Source organism: Sitophilus oryzae, unplaced genomic scaffold, assembly GCF_002938485.1.
Source record: "Sitophilus oryzae breed Bouriz unplaced genomic scaffold, Soryzae_2.0 scaffold_165_pilon_pilon, whole genome shotgun sequence".
In the NCBI taxonomy this organism is placed as follows: Eukaryota; Metazoa; Arthropoda; class Insecta; order Coleoptera; family Curculionidae; genus Sitophilus; species Sitophilus oryzae.
This window is the reverse complement of record NW_022146347.1, coordinates 1,352,426-1,380,114: the sequence shown is the minus strand read 5'-3', so window position 1 is coordinate 1,380,114 and position 27,689 is coordinate 1,352,426. Positions and strand designations below refer to the sequence as shown.

At 31.8% G+C, this 27,689-nt stretch overlaps 1 protein-coding gene across 2 annotated transcripts in view; it reads right to left on the bottom strand.

The window, feature by feature from the left end:
- LOC115880860 (metabotropic glutamate receptor 5-like) overlaps nucleotides 1-26,916 on the bottom strand; it is a 43,869-nt gene extending 16,953 nt beyond the window's left edge. For both annotated transcript variants that reach the window (XM_030898176.1, XM_030898177.1), the window contains exons 1-3: nucleotides 26,739-26,916; nucleotides 12,326-12,544; nucleotides 6,345-6,676 (exon numbers count right to left, since the gene is read on the bottom strand). In XM_030898176.1, the coding sequence (XP_030754036.1) occupies nucleotides 6,345-6,676; nucleotides 12,326-12,506 (513 nt within the window). In that variant the 5' untranslated portion in view covers nucleotides 12,507-12,544; nucleotides 26,739-26,916. The remainder of the gene's footprint in view (nucleotides 1-6,344; nucleotides 6,677-12,325; nucleotides 12,545-26,738) is intronic.
- Between the last annotated feature and the right edge of the window lie 773 nt (nucleotides 26,917-27,689).

Genomic DNA, 27,689 nt, shown 5'->3' with positions numbered 1-27,689 from the left:
ATAGTTAAATAATTATAATCTTTTATTAATCATGAAACAGCTAACCGATTGACTAATAAAAAAATTACTTTGGACTGTCATTACTTTTTTTAATCCACTGACGAACACCTTAAAATTTTCATGTATTTTAAAGATCTATGTGTGCCGTTTTTGGTGATTTTCTAAAAAATGTGTAGCTGAATTTTTTAACATTTTAGCCTCTAGAAAAAAACAGTAAATAACTTTTGAATACTATTATATTTCGAAGTGTTCTCCACGAAGAGAAATGCATTTTTGCATCCGTTGGAACCACTTCTGAAAGCAGTTATTCCACTCGCTTGCTGGTACCTTAAAAATTGCGTTTTTGAAGGCGCTCACTGCATCTTCTGGGGACTGAAACCTTTGACCACGCAGTTCATTCTTAATTTTTAGAAAAGCAAAAAAGTCGTTGGGACTTAGGTAGGGACGGTATGGAGGATGGTTCAACCATTGATGTTTTCTTGCTTTCAAACTCAATTGTTTTACGAACTGTGTGGGAACTTGCATTGTCTTGTTGGAGGATCATTCGTCGTTGATATTTGGTTTTTCGAAACTCAGCAATTATTTCCGGCAAACAAATAGATATTTACCAATCAGCAGTAACAGTACTTTCATCTTGAAGAGGAATTGTTTCTACATGGCCGACCTTTGAGACAAATGTCGCCACTATCTTTTTGGAAACACTTCTAAACAGATAACTTTCGTCGGTTTTGGTTCATATCGGAACCCCCAAACAGCCAATTGGCACTTACTTTCGGGTTCATAAGAGTAAATCCTGGATTCATCACCACTGACAATACTGTATATATATTTTGATTCTGCTGCGTTAAACCGGTGTAGAGTAGATTTTTGACACCAATAGGATTCTAATTGCTTTTTGATCTTTCCCCAACAGATGCGGTATTCAACGAGGAACTATTTTTTACACATAATTTTTTGAATTGAGCTCATTGATGCTTTTTCACAATATGTGATGTGTGTACAGCATCGACGTTTTCCTGGGTGACTTCCGTCATTGGTGGAACTGTTTTTGGATTGTCGCTAATCCGTCCACGTTTAAATTCCCCATACCAACGAGAAATTGAGGACTAATGTGGTGCTTCATTGCCAAAAACAGAAATCAACTCGGCAAGGCATTCTTGTTGAGACAACTGTCTTTGAAAATTGTAAAAAATTATTGAGCGAAAATTAGTTTCTCGGCTTAATTCCATTTTTCGACTGACTCGTTAACTGTTTTAGTTAACTGTTAAGTTAACTAAAGATGACAGTTAATTTTGACATTTGATTTATGTTGAGAGGCGCCTGCTATGTTTCTATATGCAAAATATAAAAGACAACCCTCGTATCATATGGGAAAACAGCAAAATGTTGTTATATCGGTAAAAATTTGAAACACCCCATGGATTCCTTTAATAACGTAAATAATTTAAAAACTACTTTATCATCAAGATCTTTTCTCTACAGCTTGTTTATATAGTTAGTTTGTATTACACTCAATCCACCAATCAGATAATGTCAGAACTAAGGTTTCAAATTTATTAGATAAAAAACAATCACACAACGACTTATGTTGACACCCGTTATATTATGTTATAGTTTAAAATGAACAGATTTTTTTAAATTTTATGGCAAGAAAGGAAAGACTTAGTGAAATTAAGGTAAATGTGATTGGCTCTAACCTAAATTACGTCAAGTGTTAAAACCAGGAAAATGGTAAAATATTTTTGGACATGTCGTGATAGAATGCTGTAGTAATTAAATAATGCATTATATAAAACACCCCAGCTAGCCATTAGTGAAGTAAAACGAACATTAGTCATCAGCTAATGTGGATAGCTCGTACTTTATACCAAAAATAATTTAATATTTTTAATATCAAATTATTAAAACTAACACAATAAGAAAGTTCTTAAATGTAGAATATATCGAATCGTAATACCTAAAATTTTTCTTATTTTAGTAACTTAAATTAATTTCTTAAATTATTTAAGTGCGTATTAAAATACGTTGAAATTTGATTTTCCAGGTGCGTTTCAAAAGTGGCTCACCCCTCTAACTTTTTGATTTTTTTCAGATTACAGAACGAGATTTGGTATGTTAGTATATGGACATAAATTAGGATCGATTGACATGAAAATTGTTTTCGGTCATTTCCTGTTTCACCGGAAATGGCTACAACTTTTGATTTTAAATGTCACTTTCGGTATTTTGTTACTTTATTCGATAGAAAATGACACTCTAAATAGAATGACATATCATATGCCAACTTTTGACATTTTCGAATATGGTTTATTTAAAATTGCAACATGTGGTTTATAACTACAATTGGACTCGAAATACCTATTGTGTGGTATCAAATTATTCGTAAAAAAATGCTTTATCTAAATATACTAATGAGCCACCCTGGCTTCCATTTGAATAAAAATGAGATATGATTAAAAATAAGGTTTGGGAATTTTTTAACCAACTAGGATAAGACACTAAAAACATTAGACAATAAAATCTAGTTTTAACAAGGTTCCTTGATTAAAAATGAGTGTTTTTTAATGGCGCCATAGACTGAAATTTAAAATACTATTTTTGTTTTAAGCGAAAATATCAAAAGTTGACATGATATTATGTTATTCTATTCAGAGTGCCATTTTCTATCAAATAAAGTAAAAAATACCGAGGGTACCATTTAAAAATCAAAAGTTATAGTTATTTCCGGTGAAACAGGAAGTGGCCTAAAAGAATTGAATACGTCAATCAGTCCTAATTTATGTTATATACTAACATACCAAATCTCGTTTTTTTATCTGAAAAATACAAAAAATTACAGGGGTGAGCCACTTTTGAGACGCACCCAGTATTTCTATTATAAATACTGTGCAAATTTATCAGTACTATACCAAATGGAAAATGTTACAAATTAGTGAATGATTTTGAACAAATAAAATGTATTAAATGTATATTTGAACAGTTTTTAATATGGTTATGAACGAATCGTTCATTTGCACGATTATTTAAAAAACTTGCACAGAAAAGCGAGCTGACGTCACAGCTCGGACTCGACACATAGACTAGCTTCAGTCACGTGGCTATGTGGGCGTGTTCCCACGATTAAAAAACAGCAAAACAGTCAGTTATCTAGCATATTTTTAGAAATTTTGAAAAAATATTTTTGCTGATGACTTTCAAATATTGAATAGAAATGCCTACGTACATGATGTTTTAAGTAATGTAAAAATTCTTACAAATTGTCCATTGTACAGGATGTCCCATTTTGGTTGAAATCATTAGTTCTACTTAAAAAGTTCTATAAGAAGCAGTGTGCACCTTCTCGATACCTTTCAGAATAACAGAGATACGGGGGGTGTCCTAAATTGCAAAAAAGACCCTGTAGTTCAAAAACTACTAGGACTATGAAAATTTTGTTCACAGCATTTTATGTTTCACAAAAAAGTGGGTCAGGGTTATGCAAATCGCATCCTCCTGTCTTCACTAATAACGGAAATACCGTATGAGTTCAATCAAAATGGGACACCCTGTACTCTCAGCGAAAAATTTCTCACGATTTTTTTAATGCTCGTTAAAGTGGTCGATTCTTTCAATAATTGCCCATCTCTAATACTTAGTAATCTTAGTACTTAATAACATCTTAGTACTTAATAACATTTCACCAGTCCGAAAAAGTAGCAAAATAAACGTTCGGCATTTAGCGTTTTATGTAAAACTGGCTAGGTATTTTTACACAAATGAAGAAGGAAACTAAAAATAAAGGATTATACTATATGCGTATTGTAGTACATTTTTAGACAACTTCTTTATTTTTAAGATTTTGATGGTCAAACACCAACAAAATATTCCTTATGTTTGGACTAAATTTTCTCGAAAATAAAGTCATAATTTAAAATTCCGTTAATACGGAAATAGATTGAAGTTTTGTTACTACAGTGATATATAATTTATATGGTTTTGTAACAAATTGCTCGCTATTTTATGGCAATATGGCAAATAAGCAAATTATGGCTGAAGCTTTGCAAACCTTAATCAAAGCACGTGTGTTTGGAGTTTAAGGCTCTATTTGTATATGAGAGACAAACCTGGATTCAACCAAATAATATACAAACTGTGATAAGAGAATGTGATATTTTTTGTGATTCAGATATAATAAATGCTGCCAAAGATATAAAAATTAACAAATCTCCGGGCTGTGATAATTTGCCACCAAATGTGATAAAAACACTAATATTGGACAATGTAGAATATTTTAGAACATTTTTCAATAACTTTCTTCAGAGAAATGAATTCCCTAAAGAATGGAAGAGATCCAAATTAACCCTAATAGAGAAACCCTGAAAGCACCTAAATGATCCACCAAAATATCGTCCGATTTGCCTCATTGATGTAATCGGGAAAGTCTATGAGAAACTCATCAATACGCGACTCTTGGAAGAAATTAGGAAGAAACGAAATGGTATGCATCCAAACCAGTATGGATTTGTGAAGGGGAAATCTACCACACATGCAATGAAGAAAATATCGGATATCGTGAAAAGAAAAGCCACTTGGCATAATGCTTTGATTTTAGTCGACGTTAAAAATGCATTTAATTGCGCGTCATGGGAAATAATTATTAAAGAACTTAGAAGATGGGGCATAAGTGGCTATTTGGTGAACATAATAAGAAGCTATCTTGATAATAGATTTATAGTTCTCAATAGAGAAAATGAAAGAGAGGTATTCGGTGGCGTCCCACAGGGCTCGGTGCTGGGGCCAACTCTGTGGAACATATTATACGACTGTGTCATGGAGCTTACTGTACCAGGTGGGACAGAGTTGATCTGTTACGCCGATGATCTTGCTGTGATAATAACAAAAAAACTAAAAGAAACAAAAAAATAAACGACCTCGACCTAATGCAGACTGTGGATGATACACTAAAGATCATAGCCAGATGGATGCGTGAGCACAGACTCGAAATAGCTGTGGAAAAAACAGAAGCGATTTTACTGAGCCGCAAGAGAAAAGTTGACCATATAAGGTTTAATTTTAAGGATATAATAATAAATCCAGTAAAGCAAGTCAACTATCTTGGATTCCACATAGACCGTGCACTCACGATGGGCCTGCACATCAAGGAGGTGTGTGTGAAATCACAACGAACTGCTAAAGCGTTGTCCGCAATACTCCCAAACGGTCGGGGCCCAACACCAGTAAAGAGAAGAGTGTTAGCATATGCGTGCCAGAATATTATTATGTATGGAGCACCTGTGTGGAACGAAGCAACCAATATGCACGTAAGTAAAAAAAGACTTGAAGGTGCACAGAGAGTCATGGCTTTGAGGGTCTGCTCGGCGTATCGGACAACTTCAACTGAGGCAGCCTTGGTGATATCGGGTCTGGTGCCCTTGCATTTTCTCTCAAGAGAAAGAGAACGATTCTTTCTCAAGGGTGAAGTACAAACCAGGGCAAGCAGAGAGATGGAGAGAAACCGCACAGTGCAGCAGTGGCAGGCAGAATGGGAAGTATCACAAAAAGGAAGAGGGACACATAAGCTCATCCCAAATATAAATATGTGGATTAAAAGAAAGCATGGAGAGGTAAACTTCTATCTTACTCAAATATTGAGTGGCCACGGAAATTTTGGGAGTTACCTGTGTAAAATTGGAAAGAGGGAAGTCGCGGAATGCCGATACTGTGCTGAACTCAATGATACTCCAGAACACACAATGTTTGCTTGTCCAAGATGGGAACAGGAAAGATGTGAGGCACGCATGACGATTGGTGGCAACATCTCCGCAGATACCTTCTTAAAATCGATAACAGAAAGAAGAGAAAACTTTGAAGCCATCTCAAAACTGGCCCAAAATATACTAGAGGCAAAATACAGCGAAGAGCAGGGGTAATCACAAAAAAGGAACAGTCCGGCGTCTACTTGAGGAGATGCGTCTAGCGGGTCCAGGTAGACGTGGCAGGAGCGAGGGGGTGACGTTTAGTGTGTAGTGTCCTCCAGGCAGCTTAAGGAGAGATTGAGTCCCACACTCCGTACGTAAAGGTATTTTACACCTCAAAAAAAAAAAGAAAAAAAAAACGTGTGTTTGGAATTTTGGGTGTGGTTTAACATGACAGGATCAGGCTAAGTCTTAGGGCAGATTTCTAAAGTATAATATATTTCCTTCGGCCACACACCCGCTTTACTCGACCCCTGAGAGCGACCCAAAAGTACAGCGTAATAGACTCTTAATACATTTATCGGCTTCATATTTGGTTATAATTAAATGACATGAATGTCCAAAATCAATCTGTTTATTCTTTAATAATTTATTTATATTAAATCCTACCTGAGGTACGTGGAATAATTGGAGTAGATTTTGAACCTGCAAAGCCACGGAACTCGAACCTGGACCAACGACACCAATAAGCGGACCACGATGTTGGTTTACGGAATTGTCATAGCAAATGTTCATGTTGGACGAGATACTGAGCGAATCCCTTATAAGCTTCATACTTTCTCTTAAAGCCACAGGGGCATACCAACATTCGTCTCTGATTTCCATGCCAAGAGTTAGATTTGGCAGTAAGGAGGAGTCGTTGTTGATCGTATCTAGAGTCTGAAGGGCGACTTCTACCCTTTGAATGCCATACTGTTCTCGAATTTCGCCACATTTCAAACCTATAATATCATAATATTAGACTGATGATTTGACCAGTGAAGACGATCTCAGTTTTCTGTTTGAAAAATTTTCAGACTGGAATAACTCGGTTGTTTTAAACATATTTGAAAAACGGTAAAGAGAAAATATTATGTTTCTTTTATCGAGATCTACCAGCCCCCTAAATATTTGTATGTACTTATTTAAGACTCAAATTTCAAATTTATTCGATAAAAATTTATATATACAGAAAAGTCCACAGACTTCGAGACATAGGAAAATCAAGTCCATTTAGCATGTATCCAAATTTTGACAAGTTTTCAAAAATGACAGTTTTGTTTAGACTGACGTTTAATTTCACCTGACCTCTCGGTGAATGATATCTTTTTATGGGGGTACATAAAATCTAAAATTTACGGCCATGAAGAAATTCAAAACTTGGAGCAGTTAAGTCAGGAAATATTTAATGCCTTTGACACTGTCACCTCTGATATGTTATCCAATGTGAGGATGGTTATGGTTATTGGTTATTTATGATCGTTTGGGTTATTGTTTAATGCAAGAGAGAGGCATTTTTGAACAATTTTTGTAATTTTTTAAATTTCATTATCCTGTTTTTTTACCGTTTTCCCATTACCTACCTTGACGAACATGGGAAAACAAAGATCCTTTACAGAACCACAAATATTTTGATTGAGAAATTTGTTACTTTTATTTTTTTTGGGATTAAAAAAACAAAAGTTGTTAATATAATACCAATTTATAAGTGTTTTAGTAGTTTTAATACACACTATGATATAAAATGTATTATTATTATAATGTACATTATTAATACTATTAATCATTCGAAATGGCATTGAGACCCAATTGCACCAATGATTTAAATTTTTCTTAAAGATAAGTAAAGCTTAGAATGAGCTGTATTTATATTTACTTTAATATTCACCTTAAATGAGGGAATTTGACTGACACAATGTTTGAATTTGAATTGTTTTTATTGATACTAACAATTTTAGCTCAATTTTTAATAAAATTTATTTAATATTAATAGAAATCCAAGAGATTTGAAACCTCCCTTTTAGCAATTTACAACATTCTCAAATGAATTACAGGTGCCCTTATTTTCTATGAAAACCGCACAGCTTTTTTCATAGTCGCTGCCGTTGCTATAGCTATAAAAACTAATTTTTTAAGGTGTGAAAATTGCGACACACGCTAAATGGACTTGATTTTTCCTATGTCTCGAAGTCTGTGGACCTTTCTGTATATATTATAATTAAGACTTGTTATTATACACAGGGTCCGGCAATAGTGTGTCGGGCATCTGTAGCAAGTAGAATAAAAAACTTAGGTATTTTGTTTAAGCAAACCTAAAGTATGTACAAGGAACGAGGATGTATTTCAAGGAAATATTTTAACTTCTATAGGGTGGTTTAAAAAAGTGTGAGTGGATCAGAATGATTTTTTTAAATGGGACACTTTTTATATTATTGCATTTTTCGCTTCCTGAAAGTGATCTAAAACTTTCCATAATCCTAAGATCTGAGTAAATATATTTCAATAGTTTTAGAGATATTAATAAATAAATAAAAAATATATATATATTTTTTAACTTTTCTTAAAAAAGTTATTAAAAATACAAGAACTGTACTGAAATCAAAACTATATTAGTTATTTACTTTAGATGGTGTGTTACTTAACTTTGCTATAAATATGGTAATCGTAAATCATATAGGATGTTCAAAATTCTACGCCAAACTTTCTAAAATTTAAAATAATTTTCATTTGTTTTTTTATGGAACACCCTGTATATTATTTTTTAACAGATGGAGAATTAAAAAATGAACATTTTTTGTATTTAGAGTATTTCAAAATTTTTAACTGTTTCGCAGATATTCGCGGTTTTATATTTCATATGGCATTTTCCACAGTAAAATTTTTATCAAAGCCACCCATTGATTCGTCTCTCGTATTTTACCGTTGAAAGAGCTAGAGGAAATAATACTGCGTGTATCTGCGAAACCATAAAAAAATTTGAAATGCCTTAAATGCAAAAAATATTCATTTTTTAACTCTCTATCTAATAAAAAAATAATATACAAGGTGTTCCATTTAAAAAAAAAGAAAAATTATTTTATATTTTAGAAAGTTTGGTGTAGAATTTTGAAAACCCTCTATGTTTTAAGATTATTACGATATTTGTAGCAAAATAACTATAGACCATCTAAGGCCTAATATATAAAAATATTTTTTTTAAGGAATGTCGAGGGGTAAACGGCTGACCCAAATTCTGTACACTAAACCTCCTAATAGCTAAAGAATTCCTGAATACCTCCTGGGAAGTCCTGAATATCTCCTGGTAAATCTCATATATATTTTTTTGGAATTCCTGATACTATTGAGCATACGAAATTTGTAATTAGTTTCAAACTTTACAGAAAGTTGTAAAAAGTATCCAAAACCGACTCGATAAAAAAGAGTTTGGTTTGGTTTGGTTTGCTCATTAGTTTGGTCGATTCCCATCTTCCCATCATCACTTACTGCAGATTGTTCTTCTGAATTTTTTGGTATAGTGGTCGAGTTCCATGAAAAATTTTCAACTTTTCAGTTACAGCAAGTGCTTCCTGCGAAAGAGTCCATCACAATATTCTCAATGCATTGATCAGTAAATACATTTTTAATATCTTTCACCTTATTATTTGCACTCTGCGCTTCAATTTGTGCATCGTTTTGGCACTTAGAACGAACTCTTTCAAATTTTTTCTGCTCTCTTGGGAAACGTATTATATCGTAAATCATGGGTAATATTATTAATCGATCTAATTCTGTCCAATCGTTGCAGTATGTCTTTAATACTATAATTTACTACAGTAGATTGCGTTGTTGTCATGGACCTTGTGGCTTGGAATATTTTCTAACAGCCTTAACTGCTAAAAAGCAAAGGAAGGAACATATCTTCTGTGAGGTTTGGATTTTCTCGAAAATGTATAATTAAATTAATCAGAACATGAGCGTTCAACTCGATGAATGTGTAACAGTTACTTGAAATAAAATGTTCTCCAATTTTCTTATTATTCATCATTAGCCATTTACGCCAAATACGTAAAAAAAACACACAATACCATAAATTATATAACCTTCCTTTTAAATCCAAATTTTCTTCCAAATAGAAACATATAACTAAGTTCATCATTCTTAAATTTATTGTTATTTTATTTATTCCTTGGTTCCTGCACACTCAGCAACAGTATTAAATAATTCAAGGACTTCAATGGACCATATTTTTTGAGCTGCCTTAAAATTCATTTTATCTACCAATTTTAAATCAGTCCTAGTCTGTCAGTTCAGTCGAGAGTTCAGTGTTATTTTACTTTCAGATAATAAGCTTCTTAATTTATGTGTTTTTATATCAAAACCCCAATACACCGAGCAATACACCAAATATTGTAATCCTCGCCAAACTAATTCAAAAAGAAATAAAAGCTCGGGAACCATTGACGTCACTGGATACATTATTAAAGAAATGTCTATGTCAACTTTGATTTTAAAACCCACCGACGCGACGTCATCAAATAATGACAGAAAAACGACGCATTTGCAGTAAAAACATGCATTTTTTAATCGCATATATTTCCGATAGATCTTTTTTTTTAATTTCTTCTTGTCTGTGGGGCTTTTATAATTAATTATTTGTAAGCTTCATTCAGAACATCGCAATTAGTGGAATAAATTAGTAGTTTCAATTAGCGTAGAAGTTTATTCCTTTAATTTGAATGTAAGCATTCAGAACGTCAAAATTAGTGGTAGACATTTTCAATTAGTAGGAAAAGTTATCAAACTTTTAACTTTTCCGTTAATGGGCTCTTTCACTATATTTTGGAATTAGCATAATTGAATAAAGCAATTAATTCTAGAATTTTCTGCTATCTCACTTTCGAAAAATTCGAAGTCGTTCTTAAGAAAATAAATAAAAAAAAAACCTAGAATAAAAATCCGCACTTTATTTTTAATACGTCACACCCGGTATGTTGAAAAGCGGCAACACGGCCGGGCCACCATGCTGACCCACCACCACCTCCACACAAGGCTATTCAACCTTTTCCAATATGGCGGAGATAGAAGTGCTTTATTTGGCCCGTATTTTAAAATCTGTTTTATTTCCAAATAGACATTTTTCACACAAATGTCGGGTTAGATTACGTAATATTTCACTAATTTTTTAATATACAGGGAGTCTAAAGCTCTCCACATAGTTTCCTATGTGGAATGTCTGGTATGGATTTTTATTACACTGTTATTTTATTACAATTTTCTGATCATACCATGCACTGAACACTAAGAACTAAACAAACGTGTTGCAGAAGCATAATAAACTAGAGATAATTAATTATTTCTGGTATGCAATCGGAACGAGAAACCACTACCGGCTTTTCAGGTTAAAGGTGCCTTTGCCGCCATATTTGCCTTGCCCATATCATGTTGATTGGCCTTGAGTTGAGGTGGTGCTGGTCAAATCAAATCGCAATGTTGCCAGTTGTTGGCTGGCGCACGAGCACGGTTCTGCAATGTGATTGGGCGTATTTTTCACACGTCATCAATTGGCGCTTTAAATTTATTTCAAATTAAAGGAATTTTGAGGACCTATAAAAAATTATTCAATGTCATGGAACTATTTTTTTTGGATAAATATACTGAAAATAGTCTTCTATTTCAGATTTTGTCCTTAAATTGAGTGTTTTATTTTTTGTGAAAGAGCCCATTATACTTCAAAATTTGCGAGAAATGTCATTTTGGTCTTTTCGTCAAGAGAAATTGTTGTTAGAAATCAAAAGTTGATTGTTTTATAAGCTAAATATTAGACTTTCTCTATGGATATAGCTGACTAACGCAAGCTGTTGCTAGGATATTCTATTAGTTTTAATTGTGTTTTAAACAGTGTGAATGATTGTAAACTAAAAAGTATAAAGTGTAATTAACACCACTAATTTATTCCACTAATTGCGAGGTTCTGAATGAAGCTGTAAGTGTTTTAATTCAAATTTATTTGTTATGCACTGAGCCTATTGTGTGATTTTAATCAAACCGAGGTCAATATTCGTGATTTTATGCGTATTTTTTCGAGCTGTCTCATCCTAGATCTCCTCCATACCTCCTGGAATTCCATCATAAATCCTGGGAAATCCTGTATACTTCCTGGGAAATCATGTATACCTCCTGAGAAATCTACATACTTTTTAGTAAATCCTATATATTTCCTGGTACTTCCTTGAAGGAATTGCCGCGTACTTCCTTTCGAATGTACACCTACCTCCTGCAGTTGTTCACCCCTCGAGGAATGTTGAAAAAAATATATTTTTTATCTATTAATTAATATCTCGGAAATTATTGAAATATATTTACTCATATTTTAGGATTATGTAAAGTGATCTAAAAGGAAGCCAGAAATGCATAATATACAGGGTGTTCCATTTAAATAAAAACATCCCGATCCTCTCACACTTTTTTGGGCCACCCTATAGAAGTTAAAATATTTTCCTGAAATACATCCTCCTATATACTTAAGGTTAACGCTTAAACAAAATTCTCAAGTTTTTTTATTCTAGGAACTACAGACACCCGACGCGCTATTGCCGGACCCTGTATAACTGATTAGAAAATTATTTGCGTACCTAAGTGTCGGGTTTTAGACGAAGGTTGGTGATGCAACGGAAATAATGCACCGATAATGAAATCGCCATTAATAAAGGCGGAAGTGCATACATCTGTTTGAACATTATCGCTGCACCCCACGTAAACGAACGCCAGAAAGAAGATAGCTACCAAAATCCAGTACAAACTGACATTCTGCATATCCTCATTCGGGTCTTGTGTTTCATTTGACGAAGAATCTGTAAAAAATATAAATCTCTTAACTGTTATCATAAATGATATATATATACAGGGTGGGCCATTAGTGCGAGGAAGTCCAATATCGTCATTGTTGATCAGAAATATCTCAAAAACCAAAGATTTTAAACATATTTAACCCTTATAATAAATGCCTTTTTTGGGCCCAAGAATCAAATGAAATAATATACCAGCTGTTCCATAAGAAAAAATATAACTTTGGTATGGATCTTAGTTCTGAAACATTGCCACGTTGCCTCCCCACATATACCCATAAAATATTTTGTTTTACATCTTTACGTTTTCGTATAATCAACCGAGGCGAATGACGTGCGCCACCCTGTACATGATAAAAAAGTTTGTCAGCAGTTCTCAGAATTAATTCTGGTGCTGACTTTTAATCCAGAGAAATGAATTTTACTAAAAAATTTGATTACTTCCTTAAATGTATACAGGGGTATCAAAAATTGCTGATCTATTTTAAAAATTTATTTTACATAAAAACTTGGTTATTTCAAATACAACACTCTGTATTTTTTTTTAAATAAGTCGAAGCAGATTTAAATACTCCTTCAAATTATACTAGGTTACCTATGTGGCTGAAATTTTGAATAAAAAGCGATTTTTCCATAAAATGGTAACCAAGAGGTCTGGAGTCGTCATGGCAGTTGTCTAATGACAGTTAGTAGCTATTTTCAAAATCGAAATTGGTTTATAGATATTAAACCCTTATAACAAGTACCTTATTTTATGTCCAAGGATCTAAAAATGAAATAAAATACCGGGTGTGTTAATAAGAAAAAATAAAACTTTGATATGGATCTTCGTTCTAACATACCCTGTACATTTCAAATTAATTTTAAATTATGCACATTGCCTTCCCACATTAAAAAAACAAACAACGGGCAAATTAAAAAAAGAATGTACATTAAATAATAATAATCTGATCCTGTTGCAAAGATACAATAATTATAGATCTACGCTAACGAAACTGATTAAAAATGCAAAATATGCTTCTTATAAAAAACTTGCTCAAAAAAATTGTAAAGAACCGAGAAAACTATGGCAAGTAGCCAGAGAAGCCACAAACGATCTTAACATCGAACCAGTGGAACTTACAAGTAAGCATCAAATAGCGGATGAATTTAATAATTATTTCTCAAAAATAGGTAAAAAACTTGCAGAAAACATAAAAAATACTGAGGTACTAGTAGAAGAGCAGGGGAACCAAAGGGTGACTCAATCTTGCTACTTCGGTCCAATCACGGACACTGAGCTTATCAGGGAAATAAACAACCTGAAAAACTATGTAAAGGGTGGAAAGGATTGTATTAGTTCTGATCTTATAAAATAAATATAAAGAATATTTAATAAAGCCATTATTACACTTAGTTAATCTAGTTTTCAGTACTGGAGTTTTTCCCGAGATCTTTAGGACAGCAACTATAATTCCACTATAAAACCAGGGGGACAGGAAGGATACAAACAATTATAGACCCATTGCCTTAACAAGTACAATAAGTAAGCTACTCGAAAAATGTATTAAACTTCGAATGTTGTCTTTTTTAGAAAAAAAATAAATTACTAAACGAAAATCAATTTGCGTTTCGGGAAGGCTCAAGTACTGAAGGCGCACTCTCTGTACAGTGACTGAGACAATTTTAAAAAGACTAGACCAAGGGAAAAAAGTTGTGGGTATCTTTCTTGACCTTCAAAAGGCTTTCGACACTGTGGCGCACCAAATCCTACTAAAACGTTTAGACTGCATGGGCATTAGAGGAATATCAAATAACTTAATCAAATCATATTTAGTAAGAAAGCAAAGAACAAAAATCGCAAATGAAATTAGCCAAGAAATGGGAGTGGAGTTCGGTGTGCCTCAGGGGACGGTTCTTTCCACTTTGCTATTTAATGTGTATGTTGATGGCCTGATGTCAATTTTGACTGAGAATGGAGTGGTGTTCTGCTTTGCTGATGATTCTGGTGTGCTGGTTTGGGGAGACGATTGGGAGAGTGCAAGGGATCGGGCAGAGAAAGCAATACAAAAAATCAAACGATGGTTAGACAATAGCCTGCTATCCTTAAATGTCAACAAAACAAAATTTGTCACTTTTGCACTCTCCCCACGCTCTCTGCCAGAATTCCTGAACCTAAAAATTCATAACCATGACTGTGATCTAAAATCTAAACCTAAATTGTGTATGCAATAAATTGATTGAAAGAGCGACATATATAAAATACTTAGGTGTTCTTGTGGATTAAAAATTTACTGGGAAAGAACATATTACCTATGTGACATACAAAATAAGGAAAGTAATATATACATTTTATGAGTCGCACCATGTCTTCGGTTTCAGCACTTTAAAGATGGTGTATTATGCACTGGTGAAATCAATTTTGAACTATGGGTTGGTGGTTTGGGGTAGTGCCGGAGTGACAATTTTAAACAAACTACAAGTTGCACAAAAATATATTATAAAACTTATGTTATTTAAAAATAAGAGGTTCTCTACTGAATTGCTTTCCAAAGAGAGCCAATTATTAGATATTAGACAGTTACACCTTAAAGCAGTAATTAGATTCATGAAAAAATTTTCCTATTATAAAGAATTCATAAGCCATGGTCGTAACACAAGAAATGCAGCTCAAAACAACGTCACACGTCAAAACCCCAAGCATACCATATGCCAGAGTCATATTTATTGTCTTGGCCCAAAAGTTTTTAACTGCCTTCCAAACAATATTAAAGTAAAACCATACTCTAAGTGCAAAAAAAGAGATAAGGCAATGGATACTTCAAAGCAATTATGTAGTTAATTATGTAGTCTAATTTGAAATATTATATCACACAATTAATATCTCTTATCAAATTAATGTTACCACTAATTTTTACTAATTATTGTACTAAAATTGTTATACTTAGATGGAATTATTAGAATATAGTTTTTGTTACTTTAAAAAAAACAAAATGGTAAAACCTCTGTGATACACAGTACTTCAAGTAGGTACCATCGTGCATTAAAGTAGAAGTTTTTATTTTTATTTAATGTACCTATAGAATTAATTATATTCTGTTCAACATAAATGTAAACTACTACTACATAAATAAATAAATAAATAAATAAACATATGCTCATAAAATATTTTGGCGAATGAGGTGCGTCACCCTATATATGACAACTGCATTTTGTTAAATAAAAATAATGCCTAATTAAAACAAAAATAAAAATATTTATTGTTTTCTAAAAATGTATATCATTCGTCATTGAAATTTCTCTTTATATTAATCCATATTTAAAACCACATTTATTTGGAAAAAATACTTCTATAAAACCACAGCGTGTAATACAAACACAGCCGTATTCATTTTATAATGGGGTTCTTTCAGTGTTCAGCTACCATATCCGCGTTTCAAGCGTTTACGTTTTAAAAATGCATTTTCTACATAATACACCTTTTTATAAAGGCAAGCTTTTCGTAGTTCAACTTTTATCCTTCTTTCAATAAAATAGAAGCATGTAATAAATGCATATTTATTTACATTTTTTTTAATTAGATCATTTTTAAACTATCTCTAGAATATACCGAGTGATCGTATAAAAATGATACGTCTTAGTAGGCATAAAAATTTAAAATATTTATACAGGGATAAGTGCAAATATTTTTAGGGGTAGCATATTTCAACCCCAGAAACACGTCTATGAGGTTTTCTTTTGCGAAAAAAAATTGAAAAAAAACCCTGTATATATTAAAGTTTTAAAAAGATTGCTAAATTTTTAACCTAACGTAACTAAATGCTTAGTTGATAAATATAATCTATAGTACCGTATGATCGAAAAAAAAAAACGGCGTCCAGTTGGCTTGGAAATGACGATCGATGACATTTCCTATACTTTAAATCTTTAAACTTTTGATTTTGATTTTTAAATGGCACCCTCGGTATTTTTTTACTTTATTCGATAGAAAATGACATTCTGAATAGAATGACATATCATATGTCAACTTTTGACATTTTCGCATATGGTGTATTTGAAATTATAACTTGCGGTTCGTAACGAAAATTTGACTCGAAATACCAAGTGTGTGGTATCAAACTATTCGTAAAAAAATGCTTTTTCTAAATATGCTAATGAGCCACTCATTCCATTTGAAAAAATTGAGATATGATTAAAAACACTATTTGAGCATTTTCTAACTGGCCAGGACAAGACACTAAAAACATTAGACGATCAAATCTATTTTTCCAAGGCTCCTTGATTAAGAATTAGTGTTTTTAACATAGCTATGGCACTCTAGATTGAATTTTAAAATACAATTTTTATTAAGCAAGAATGTAAAAAGTTCCCATAAAATATGTCATTCTATTCAGAATGTCATTTTCTAACGAATAAAATAAAAAAATACGGAGGGTGCCATTTAAAAAAGTTGTAGTCATTTCCGGTGAAACAGGAAGTGACCGAAAAGAATTGAATACGTCAATCAATCCTAATTTATGTCATAGACTAACATACTAAATCTCGTTTTTTAACTGAAAAAATAAAAAAGTTATAGGGGGTGAGCCACTTTTCAGACGCACCCGGTATAGTCATTGTTTAAATGTTTTCAGCCATTGCTGCCTTGAAAGTACTTTTATAAATGGGTATTATTAGGATGAAACTATAGAATATTAACGCATATTATCGTAAAAAAAAAGACGTCAAGAAAAAATGTAATGCTGTTTGCATATCTTTAAATTTATATAATTTTAATAGCGTTGGAATTGATGCACATATTTTTTATTTAAAAGTGGTATGTGTAGTTTTCAAAATAAATATTTGAAAATGAATACTAGCATTATTGCAGAATATTCGTATAAATATTTGTATGTTATGCATATGTAATGTGTGAAGCTAAGATAATAGATATATTAACATTAGGTGCATTCTCAAAAAACATAGTTTAACAATACTTAAGTTTGATTCTTTGTACTCGTAGCGAAAACAGTATTTTAACCTTAAAACTGTGCTGTGTTGATACCTTTTTTTTCAGTAAATTTCAAATTTACTTTACTCGCGTAATGGAGTGGACAATTGACCCTCTACTGTCCTAATCATATCAGCCATTATATCAGCCTAATTATATTAGCCATCGGTTAATATTGTTTATTTGATTTGACAATAGGTAGCGTTATTTTTAGTTTTCCTTGTTTACCATTATTGTTTGTTTACGACTCCTATAATTGAATTGTATGTCGGATATTATTTTAGACTTCTTTAAGAAGAGGAGGGTAGCAAATATAATAAGTCACTATTATTCTTTTGCAAAATTAACAAACAAAAAATAACAAGAAAAAATGAAAATTAGCAATTAATGATATATTAATGAATGATATTAAAGACAATAATCAATAACTATAGAGAAAAAAATCACAGTTTGCATATTCGTCTTTGAGTTGTTTTTATATTAGATAAATCAAATACATTAATTTATGTGGGAATAGAAAGTGTAATTAATTTGGCTATAGTAGATGAGTTGTAAGTCATCTGTTTTATTAACATTTGGTTTCTGTGTCCTTAAAAACTTTGTTATGAGCAAAAAATAAAAATAGAACGGTGCTTTTTTATCTATGATTTCGTTTTTTTTAAGCGATGGCTATGAAATGAAGATCGCTGTCATTTTATATGTAAAATTATAAGGGGAATGTCATCGTTCGTCATTTCCAAGCCAACAGGACGCCGTTTTTTTCCACCATACGGTATTTTAGAACGAAATTCAAACATTTCGTGTCGGGTAAAAGTATTATTCGGTAATCCCAAAACATCTTGAGGTATTACATTCGAGAAGCACATGCCAAGCTGAATCAGTAAATTTAAAAATATACAGGGGGTTCTATTTAAAAAAAACATAAGTACAGTTAATATCTAAAAAAATATTTTTTTCGAAAATTTTTTGACTATGCCACTGCATTCTACACAGAAAAGTGCATTTGGAATGTATAATTCTTTTTCCGTGGTTGCTAAAATAAACAAACTATCGAACATTTTCAAAAAGTACAAAATTTGAGAATCTCAAAGCTAGTAGCACAGAATATCTAGCTACGCAAATATCCAGACTTAAATTTGTTATACTACGTATTTTCGGTGACATTGTAATATGATTGAACTATGATGTATATAAAGTGGTACCTTAATATAGTACCATATTACGATACCATTTCATGGCGTTCGATTGTTCTTAAATTTGGTATACTACGGATCTTCGGTGACATTGCAATATTATGGTACCTTAAAGTATATCGAGTGGTACCATAATATAGTACACTATTATGATATCATTTCCTGGAGTTCGATTGGGCCCAAATTTGGTATACTTGCGTTTCTTTATAAAGATTTGTTTAATTAATAATTTTAATTTATTTTACGAATTTTAATTTATTGTTCGATGTCGTGACAGCTACTTTTATGCCGAACTAATATATTATTAATTGTACCTGTGTCACTTTTTTAAAATCTATCTAGGTCTATATAAATAACGTGGCAAACGGAAGAAATTTGTTATTATAGTATTTTTTAGTTAGTTAACATTTTTTGTACTGCATTTTAATAAATTATTTCCATTATTATTAAACTTATATTTCATTACTAACGTTCCAGCATTAATAAATATCACTATCAATCGCCCTGTATATTATTAATTTTAAAGGTAATTAAAGGTATTTTCTTAGTTAACATTATAAGGTAATGTATATTAAAAATGTATATGTTTTGTAATAATATACTTGAAACTATTTTAATAGCCAAAGGAATAATTAATATAAGTAAGAAAAAGAAGAATAGAAAGAAACACATACTGCATTATACACAATAAAAAGAATGGGATGCCAATTCAAGAATTTTTGAATCTGGCAACTGTGCATATTTAGCCGAGCTTTAAGGCCGTCGACGATCCGTCGATCCAAAACTGAAAGTTCAAAATTTCTAATTATATTCTGATTATGATATTGTCGCGCCATCTAGTATTCTATTTGTGCAATTTTAGCTCTTTCATTTCGACTATTTTTCTGTTGCGTAGCTAGATATTCTGTGCTAGTAGCTTCGAAACCGATCAAGATAGCCACGATCCGTTTGCGCTATTGTGATTTTTTGAAAAAAAGAAGCCGAGAGTGCAGTATCAAAATTTGAATATTTCTCACGGTTTCCTAGATACCCTATAAAAACAACCAAAATGGTCTACCCTGTACAGGGTGGTCGAAATTGGTCTGTTTTAACAAGGAAACCCTATTTCCTGACTAGATAGAGTAAAATCGACGTAGATGTCATGGGCTCGATTTCTGAGACACGTTTAATGGCATAAACCGCCGTTGATATTTTCACTGCCAACTGAGATACGGGGTCTTTTTGATATTTTACCATTTTGAAAATTGCCCATAACTTTTTTAATTCGCGGAATAATAAAATTCTGTAAAGACGTTCTTAAGGCACTTTTTTAAGCACCATCCAGTGGCGTAGTCAGTCTTTTTCTATACTTGCTCTTTTTGTCAGAAATAATAAAAAATATAATTATTTAAATGAAAATCATAGTTGGCTATGAACTTAAAAAAATGCTGATGTTTAACCCTTTGCAACGATATAAAGTTATGGGTATTTATTTCTAACAATGAGAGAAATATTAGGGTTTTTTTATCTTTGTATCGAAGCGGGCCTTGATTTTGTGTTGACCTAGTTGCCTAATTATTTTTTATCGCAATTTCATATTCTATATTATTACTTATCTGCAAAATTAAAGACTTTAGGAAAGATAAATCAATATTCTATATTAGTTTTACCAATTACAATTAAAACGCCATTAAATGGAGACTTTAGAGAGAATCGGATTGGAACAAGGGACCCCATATGTTGGCCTGCTAGGTCCTGTGATTTAACTTCTTTCTAATTTTTTATGGGGAAAATTAAAAGACCTTATATATAAGGGAAGAACCATTGGGACGAGAGAAGAATTGCAGAAGGCTACTAGGCAAGCTTTTGGACTTACACCAGTTCGCCTAATAAATCGCTGTAACTTTGTGCGCAAAAGATGTTTATTATGTATTCAACAAGGAGATGCTCAGTTTGAACATCCTAGATGATTTTTTTTAGAAATCGTCACTCAAAAAATATGTTTTTTAGCTTTGTTCTTTGTTTATTGTATCGATTTCAATTATAATTACTAAAACTAATATAGAATGTTAATTTACCTTTTCAAAAGTCTCTAATTATGCAGATAAATAATAATATAGAATATTAAATTGCGATAAAAAATAATTAGACAACTAAATCAACACAAAATCAAGGCACACTTCGATACAAAGATAAAAAACCTAATATTTCTCTCATTCTTAGAAATAGGTATCCATAACTTTATATCGTTCGAAATGGTTAAACGTCAGCATTTTTTTAAGTTCATAGCCAACTATGATTTCCATTTAAAAATTATATTTTTTATTGTTTCTAACAAAAAGAGCAAGCATAGAAAAAAACTCACTACGCCATTGGATTGTGCTTAAAAAAGTGCCTTAAGAACGTCTTTACAGAATTTTATTATTCCACGAATTAAAAAAGTTATGGGCAATTTTCAAAATGGTAAAAAATCAAAAAGACAATATTAAAATCAATCAATAAATAACAATCGTTAAATTTTTTTTTACGATTTTCATGCGACTATTGTATCTCACTTGGCAGTGAAAACATCAACAGGCGGTTTATGCTATTAAACGTGTCTCAGAAATCGAGCCCATGACATCTATGTCGGTTTTGCTCTATCTATTCAGGAAATAGGTTTTCCCTGTTAAAACAGACCAATTTCGACCACCATGTACAAGCAAAAATATTTAAAAGAATGATTTTTTTATTAAAACTACTTGGTAATATGGCAACGTTAAGAGTTATTTTTTCAGTATATGTAGTTAAAACAAGTATAAAAATGTGGTAAGCGTAAAAATAATTATGTGGTTTCGTTCTAAAATTTTTAGTAATAGAAACTGATATGATTAGAATTAATACTCGTAATTTTTTGTGTACAAATTTAAAATTACAGTGAATACAAATAATATGTTGAATATGGATAATGTAGGAGGTGGAACACTGCAAGGTTTAGATACACCTTAGAGAAATCTAGGTATCTAGGTAATCCTAAATCTAGGTAAATAAACAAGTGGCACTAAAAAGTTTTTTAAAATTTCTCGGAAAATGTCAAAAAAAATATAAAATTTTCAACAATTTTTTTTCGCAAAAACAACATCATTGGCCTGTTCCTGGTGCCGCCTAAAAAGTTTTTTAAAATTTCTCGGAAAATGTCAAAAAAAAATATAAAATTTTCAACCATTTTTTTTCGCAAAAACATCATTGGCGTGTTCCTGGTGCCGAAATATACTACCAGTTAAAATATCTGCACTTATTTCTGGTGCACCATGTATATCCAAAATCCATTTCCAAATATTTTTTACGAATTTCTTGGTTAATTTTACGTAAGTACCTCGTTGTCAGATTAAAACGTCCAAAATTCGGACAATCGTTAAATTTTTTTACGATTTTCGTGCGACTATTGTTTTTCCCAGAAAATGTCCGGAATTCGGATGCATAAAAATTTGGTTTACAAACTGAATATTTTACATTCCTACTGTTTTATTATTTTATCAAACTCTTCCGTATTTTACCGATATCTTTCACGAACCGATTCTCACCGTAGTTTAACAACTGGTTAACCTGGTTTTACATCGGAATATAGAGCCACAGTAATAAAAAGAATATTATAAACTTTTTAAAAACATCTCTGACATTGCATATAATTAAAATTAAAATTAAATGAGATTATTTTTGCATATCTAGAACACTGCTTTTATAGATAAAAAGTTTTACATTATACCATGACAAAAAACAACACGTAATCAAAATTTATAGCAAAAGGAACGATAAGCATGTGTTTTAATAATTAATTATTTATCACAGTAAACTCATAACTTGACGAATAAAAATAAATTATTTTTCATGTTCTTATTACTAATAATATGAGTAATAGGGGTAAATATGTGTAAAAAATATTAGGTTTCTTCACTAAAGCCATTTAAAAATTAATACAATAATTCAATTATTATCAGAGTTTCATTTCAATCATTTCGTTGTAGAATGTATAATGAATAAGAGTTAATCACCACGGCCTTAAAGAACTGTTGTGTTCCCCTTTCTTTTGTTATAGCTTGTCATGCAGTCGATGGAAATCTTCCTGTTGTAGGGGGGACAGGGTATTTCCCATCCTCCTCTGACGACAGATGTTCATCCTCCGAGGAGTGGGCCTATACCTCCTACGACGGTATACACACTTTCACGGTTGAGGTTTAGCCCTCCGTGCCCTTCACAGGTCAGGAGCTTGTCTACGGCTGAGGTACCTGTGAGGTGGAGGCTGGAGAATCTGTCTCCATTTTCTCCATCACTTATGTCTCTCCTTAGACCTGATATCGGTCTTGTCCCGAATCTATAATAGAGGATATATTCCTCTTTCTCTATTGCCTCCTTGGATTTGAAGTCAATTACACCGCAAGGGTTAGTCGGTCCACTTCTACAGAGCCCCGAATGTAGAAGTAGTAAGGTAGACGAGAATACAATGAGTTGCGCCCTGGTGCACCAAGGTTGACACTAGTAGAGGCTAGCCTGCTAGCTAGATACGCATCCCTTTGACCTAGTTCCGCTAACATCAGAGCTAAATTTCAGAGATATTAATAAATAATAAAAAAATTATATTTTTCAATCTTCATTAAAAAAATATTACAAAAATAAGAACTGTCCTGAAATCAAAACTATATTAGGTATTTACTTTAGATGGTATATAGTTAACTTTGCTATAAATATCGTAATCTTAAATCATACAGGATGTTCAAAGTTCTACGCCAAACTTTCTAAAATATAAAATCATTTTTCTTTGTTTTTTTTTAATGGAACACCCTGTATATTATTTTTTTATTAGATGGAGAATTAAATAATAAACATTTTTTGTATTTAAATTTTTTCAAAATTCTTAATGGTTTCGCAGATTATTTCATATGGCTCTCTAAACGGTAAAATACGAGATAAAACTGATCAGGTGGCTTTGATAAAAATTTACTATGGAAAACGCCACACGGTGGGGTATTAGCATGAAAAAGGTGATCAAAATTCGAAAAAGCAAATGTGTTTAAGATTTCCCAAAAAAAGATAAATGATAAGTTAAATCATGTCGGCCATGAATGGCGTTGCTATGGGTGTGTTTAGTTGCATTCATTTGTTTCAACGAAACGTCAAAGTTGTTACTTCTCACAGATAAGAGGTAAATGGCTAAATTTTATGTTTAAAATTATAAATTGTTGTTGTTCTTGTGCTCTTTTGACGTTTATATTATTGTTTTGATTGAAAATGGCTCAGCAAGCTGCAGGTATGTATTCTTCAAAAACATATTATTTATTTTGATATTCTCTATACTAACGATTTTTTTTGCCACTAAAAGTTAGGCGTTCAGAAAATTTGATTAAATTTGTGACATTTTTATTATACTAAGAGATTTAGTTGCGCATTTCGAAGAATTCAGCATATTGTCTATATACGTTTTACTTAGTAAACATTGGGCTTTCATACAGTAAAATAAAATACTGCGACTTTTTGCGACTTTGCTGATAAAATGAGAAAAACATTCTTGGTTTCCTCTAATTTGCCAATCAGTGATATACTAATGCGAGGTGTAAACCGCGATGGCATTGTTGTATACAAGCGATCGCATTAGTGCCATTAGCAGTATAGCACAATTTGGCATTAGTAGCGACTTTAGTGGTATGGGCATTGCTCGCGAATCAGTTTCGTAGCATTAGTAGTATCAGTTGCGATATTACTACTGGCATTAGTGGCATTGACCGTGGAAACACTGGAACAGTGATTTTTCTTTCTTTTTTTTAGAATCGAGGAATTATCCTTTATTTTGTTCATATTATTTCCTCTTTAATTGAAAATAGCAATAATTTATATAAGGTTTACATAAAAAAATTTCGATCAACTATCTGTGTCAAATACCGCGAATATCTGCGAAACTGTTAAACATTTTGAAACACTGTAAATACAAAAAATGTTCATTTTTTAAATCTCCATCTATTGAAAAAAATAATATACAGGGTGTTCCATTTAAAAAAAACGAAGAAAAATTATTTTATATTCTAGAAAGTTTGGCGTAAAATATTGAACATTCTGTATGATATACGATTACCATATTTATAGCAAAGTAAGTACGGATCGTTTAAAGTAAATATCTAATATAGTTTTGATTTCAGGACAGTTCTTGTATTTTTAATATTTTTTTTAAGAAAGGCTGAAAAATATATTTTTTTATTTATTTATTAATATCTCTGAAACTATCGAAATATATTTACTCATATATTAGGATTATGTGAAGTGATTGGCTAAAAAGAAGCCAAAAATGCAATAATATACATATGTTCCATTTAAAGAAAAATCATTCCGGTCCACTCACACTTTTTTGAGTCACCCTATAAAAGTTAAAATATTTTCCTGGAATACATCCTAGAACATACTTTAGATTTGCACTTAAACAAAATTCTTAAGTTTTTTATTCTAGGAGCTACAGATACCCAACGCACTATTGCCGGACCCTGTATATCCGAAACTAAAATTTCATAAAAAGTCAAACTATGTCTATAAATTCATTTACCCAATAATATGTTTAAAACAACATTTTTAGAACCTAGTGTTACATGACCACAGAAAGTGGGGGTGCCTGGTATGACGGACAGGGTAGTCCCATTCGGCATCGTTATACATCTTGGTGCAATTCTCTGGCCAAGAGACTACAGTCAGGGTCAAGGCAATGAGATCCTCCTTAGACCCAGCTAAAGTGCTAGAGGGGATTCCCCCTAGCACCTGACTAGGAGCTTCCCCAACAACGACAAGGTCTCGCATGTTCTTGAGGAAAAATAATTTCGTTATCATGACGTTATAAAAATTTAGGAAGTAAAGTTCTATGGTAAAGTCCAACTGATGCCTTGTTTTGTAAGTTTGAAATTTCTCATAGTAACGAATTTCTTAAAACGAAAGAATTATAATTGAATTATTATCTTTTAAATAGCTTTAGTAAAGAAACCGAAAGGTATTATATCATTATTTGGAATATTTGAAATAATATTTGATTAATTATGTATAATAAATATAATTTAATTTCCAAACTCATTTAAATTTAAAAAGAAAATCAAAGTGGCATTCATTGTTCAATAATAAACGACAATTTCATTTATTGTTTTACCAAGATTTTTTTTTAATTTTTCGTCGAAAGTACTGGTTCTTAATAATTTCGAGATTTAAGCTTCATTCAGAACCTAAAAATGGTGGAATAAATTAGTAGTTTCAATTAGCCGTAGAAGTTTGTACACCTAATTTTAATGTAAGCATTCAAAACGTCATAATTACTTAGTGGTAGTAATTCTCATTTAGTGGAAAAAGTTAACAAACTTTTGACTTTTCCACTAATTATAATTCAAAATTTGCGAGGAACGTCATTTTGGCTTTTGATTATCACCAGTCAAGAAAAATTTTGGGTTAGAAATCAAAAGTTTATTGTTTTATAAGCTAAATATCATGCGTTCTCTATGGACACAATAGACTACCGCAAGTTGTTGCTAGGATATTTTATTAATTTTAATTGTGTTTTTTAGACATTGTGAAGGATCGTAAACTAAAAAGTATAAAGTGTAATTAAAACCACCAATTTATTCCACTAATTGGGAGGTTCTGAATGAAGCTTTAATATTAAAAATAAACATATATTAAATTAAAATTTGTAATAAATTTAATAAATATCTTATTTACTTTTATTATTATTATCTTATTACTTTATTTATTTTAACTACTTTTTAAAAAGGATAAAATATATTACGATGCATCATAACAAATTCTGTATGTATAATAATTATAGAATAAATAATTCAAACATCTATAAAATACAGTAGTATTAAAATAACACATGTATTGTTTTAATCTTAATATAGAAAAAAAAATATTGCGGTATATGATGTAAACTTTTTAAATAGGTATGTATATTGAACAAGAAACAGGATAATTTAAAAATAAATGCAAAATAAAAAAGTTACAATTTATTAAAGTTACCTAATTTACTAATTACTGAATGTTTATTAAAGTAAACTGCTAGACTTACCCTACTTTTTTGAAAATTTAGCACGCATGCTAGATACTTTCAAAGGACATGGTGTGGGTGAATCACTAAACGTAACATCGACCTGAGTAAACTAGAATTTGCAGCTGCAGAAAAATGTTTACGCGATAAGAAGCGCCAATTTTTTGCGCCGACGCTTTTTTTCTCGATCCGCGTTTTAACGTGGTCTCAGCGTTCCTCATGTCAATTACATCAACAACAACACTATTTCAAGAATACATATATTACATAGTACCGCAAGCGGATATTCATATCCTAAATCATATCGTCGGCTTTATGACGAAAAGGCGTATCTCGATTTTTGGCGATTTTGAGATATCAACGTTATGACAAATAATGGGTCATATTTTAACATAGCAAATTTGCGCATCTCAATATTGTACCTTCTTCATTTTATATTCATTTAAAAATTTTCCCCATCTTAAATACTACAATTCTTCGTTATCACGAAGAGGCGTATGTTCAGATAGGGCTCTTTGTTATATCAGTTGTTATACCAATTGTTATACTACAAGAAAGGTGGAATTTGAGATAGGTCCTTTTGTTTTAAGTTATGAAAATGCATGCGAGAGAAAATCACACCATTCTACCTAATTATTTTCTGATGGTTGCTTGGGACAAAATAAAACTTCTATCATGGCAGCAGCTCTCTTTTACAGTGCATCACAATTGCCATGAGAACATGTCCAACAGCAGCAATGGAGGTCATTCTAGACCTAACACCACTGCACATTGTCGTCGGTAGTTATGCCAATGCGACAATGATTAGAATGGTTACTGACCGAAACAGTACTGGGAGAATTTTCAGGTCAGGGGCTTGGAACACCCTCAAAAAGAAAATTCCACTTCTCCAACTCCCAGTGGATGACATACCAAGAATTTACAACTTTGAGAAACACCTCACTGTAGTATTGAGTAATAAAAAGGATTGGA